We start from the raw sequence: 2,150 nt of genomic DNA on the forward strand, positions 1-2,150 counted from the left end.
CTCTCTCTTTCTCTCTCTCTCTCTCTCTCTCTCTCTCTCTTTCTCTCTTCTTCTCTCTCTCTCTCTCTCTCTCTCTCTCTCTCTCTCTCTTTCTTCTTCTTCTCTCTCTCTCTCTCTCTCTCTCTCTCTCTCTCTTTCTCCTGGCCCCTAACTTCTTTTCTCGGTCTATGTCTCTCATTTTAGTCTAGGTCTCTCTTCTCGGTCTATGTCTCGCTGCTTGGTCTAGGGCTCTCTTCTCGGTCTGTGTCTCTCTGCTTGGTCTAGGTCTCTATTCTCGGTCTAGGTCTCTCTGCTTGGTCTAGGTCTCTCTTCTCGGTCTAGGTCTCTCTGCTTGGTCTAGGTCTCTATTCTCAGTCTAGGTCTCTCTGCTTGGTCTATGTCTCTCTTCTCGGTCTATGTCTCTCTTCTCGGTCTATGTCTCTCTTCTCGGTCTATGTCTCTCTTCTCGGTTTATGTCTCTCTGCTTGGTCTAGGTCTCTCTTCTCGGTGTAAGTTTCTCTTCTCGTCTTATGTCTTTTTTCCCGGTCTAGGCATTTCTTCTGGATACAATCTTCTTTTCCGATTCTTGGGCTTTTTTCTAGGTTTGGAATTAATTTTCGTACTTTGTGGGAATTTTTTTCCGGAGATCTGTGCTATTCCCTGCGGGATGCGATAATTCGTACTGATGTCAGTGTTTCATGGGGATTTCCACTCCACATTCTTGCCCCTCGCCTTCCTATACCTCGAACACCCACACAACCATATTGCTTAACGTTGGTTTTAGATTGATTAATATTTATAACTGTTAGAACACTATAAATTGCGAACGCATGGTTTAACAGAATTTTCTGTGTTCAAATGTCGTGAAGTTCAAATAAAGGCAAATTGATTATCTTATAGAAATTCTTTCCAGCAAACAATTATGTCTAGACCAAGATTTATTCATTTCCATTTCAGGCCACTGTTGTCCTATCTCATACTGTTCTTGTTTGTTTTTCTCGCAGGCATAGTCACAGTTGTTGATGCCAAATACTGCTTAGACGTAAGTACGAAAATATTTATTAGCTATTGATCAATTCAATTAGAAGACTAGGAAACTGCGTCTGGGTAGAACGTGAATAGAACTGATAAATCGCAATGTGTTCTGCAAACTAATTCGATACGCCATTATCGCATGTAGGCGAACACTCTAGCCTTAGTGTGGTCCTAATGTGTGAGTCAAATAGCAGTAGAGCTTAGGGTTTATACGTGAGCGCTGGTCGGTTTCCTAACAATTTCAACGGCATTGTAGTTTATTGTTACGCTTACATGCGTAATGTGGTAACATTGGGAGTGTGTATGCAGTTCTTTTTACTAGCCTGGCACGAAACCACCAACGTAGCAAGCCCTGCGCAACCACCTTGTACGCAACGAATTCTTACCAACCATTTACGAAACCTCTCTAGGCCGATGTTGATCACGGTCGTAGAGGGCGCAACAGAAATTTCGTCAATAGACGAATAATATAAGATATAGTGAAAGACGTATTAAGCTAAGTAAGCGAATAATAGAAGACATGGTAAAAACTCGAAGCGTGGCGTCAGAAACATCATGAATGGTTATGCCACACCATAAGTCGAAATTCTGAAATGAAATGCTGTCGTGAAAAGGTATGGGCATTTTAGATTTGTTATAGCCGTAACTATTTACGGTGTTTCTCATAACGGATCACAGGCTCTCTGTACTTGGGGGGGGGGATATAATTCTTTTATGGCTGGGTTGACCCCAGTAAAACAACGGTAATCCAGAAAGAGCGACGTAGAAGGAGTCACACTGAGATCGTAAAACATCTAGAGAGTGATCACCGTCACTGTCGCTGATAGAATATTCGATGTAATAAAGGGGGTCCCAACATGGAAGACGAATCGAACGCCGCGTTTCGTTCACTGAGAGTAGAGAGACAGCGAGAGAGCGAGAGAGAGCGAGAGAGAGATAGAAAGAGATAGAGAGAGAGCGCGAGAGGGAGAGCGAGAGGGAGAGAGAGCGAAAGCAAGAGATAGAGAGCGAGAGAGAGAGCGAGAGAGAGCGAGAGAGAGATAGAAAGAGATAGAGAGAGAGCGCGAGAGGGAGAGCGAGAGGGAGAGAGAGCGAAAGCAAGAGATAGAGAGCGAGAGAGAGAGCGAGAGAGAGAG

At 43.8% G+C, this 2,150-nt stretch overlaps 1 protein-coding gene across 2 annotated transcripts in view; it reads left to right on the plus strand.

Moving 5' to 3' along the window:
• LOC106809615 (COBW domain-containing protein 1-like) overlaps positions 1-2,150 on the plus strand; it is a 95,906-nt gene that overhangs the window by 33,172 nt on the left and 60,584 nt on the right. For both annotated transcript variants that reach the window (XM_014812762.1, XM_014812763.1), the window contains exon 6: positions 984-1,021. In XM_014812762.1, coding sequence (XP_014668248.1) covers positions 984-1,021 — 38 coding nt within the window. The remainder of the gene's footprint in view (positions 1-983; positions 1,022-2,150) is intronic.

This window comes from Priapulus caudatus, unplaced genomic scaffold (genome assembly GCF_000485595.1).
Source record: "Priapulus caudatus unplaced genomic scaffold, Priapulus_caudatus-5.0.1 Scaffold368, whole genome shotgun sequence".
Classification (NCBI taxonomy): Eukaryota; Metazoa; Priapulida; class Priapulimorpha; order Priapulimorphida; family Priapulidae; genus Priapulus; species Priapulus caudatus.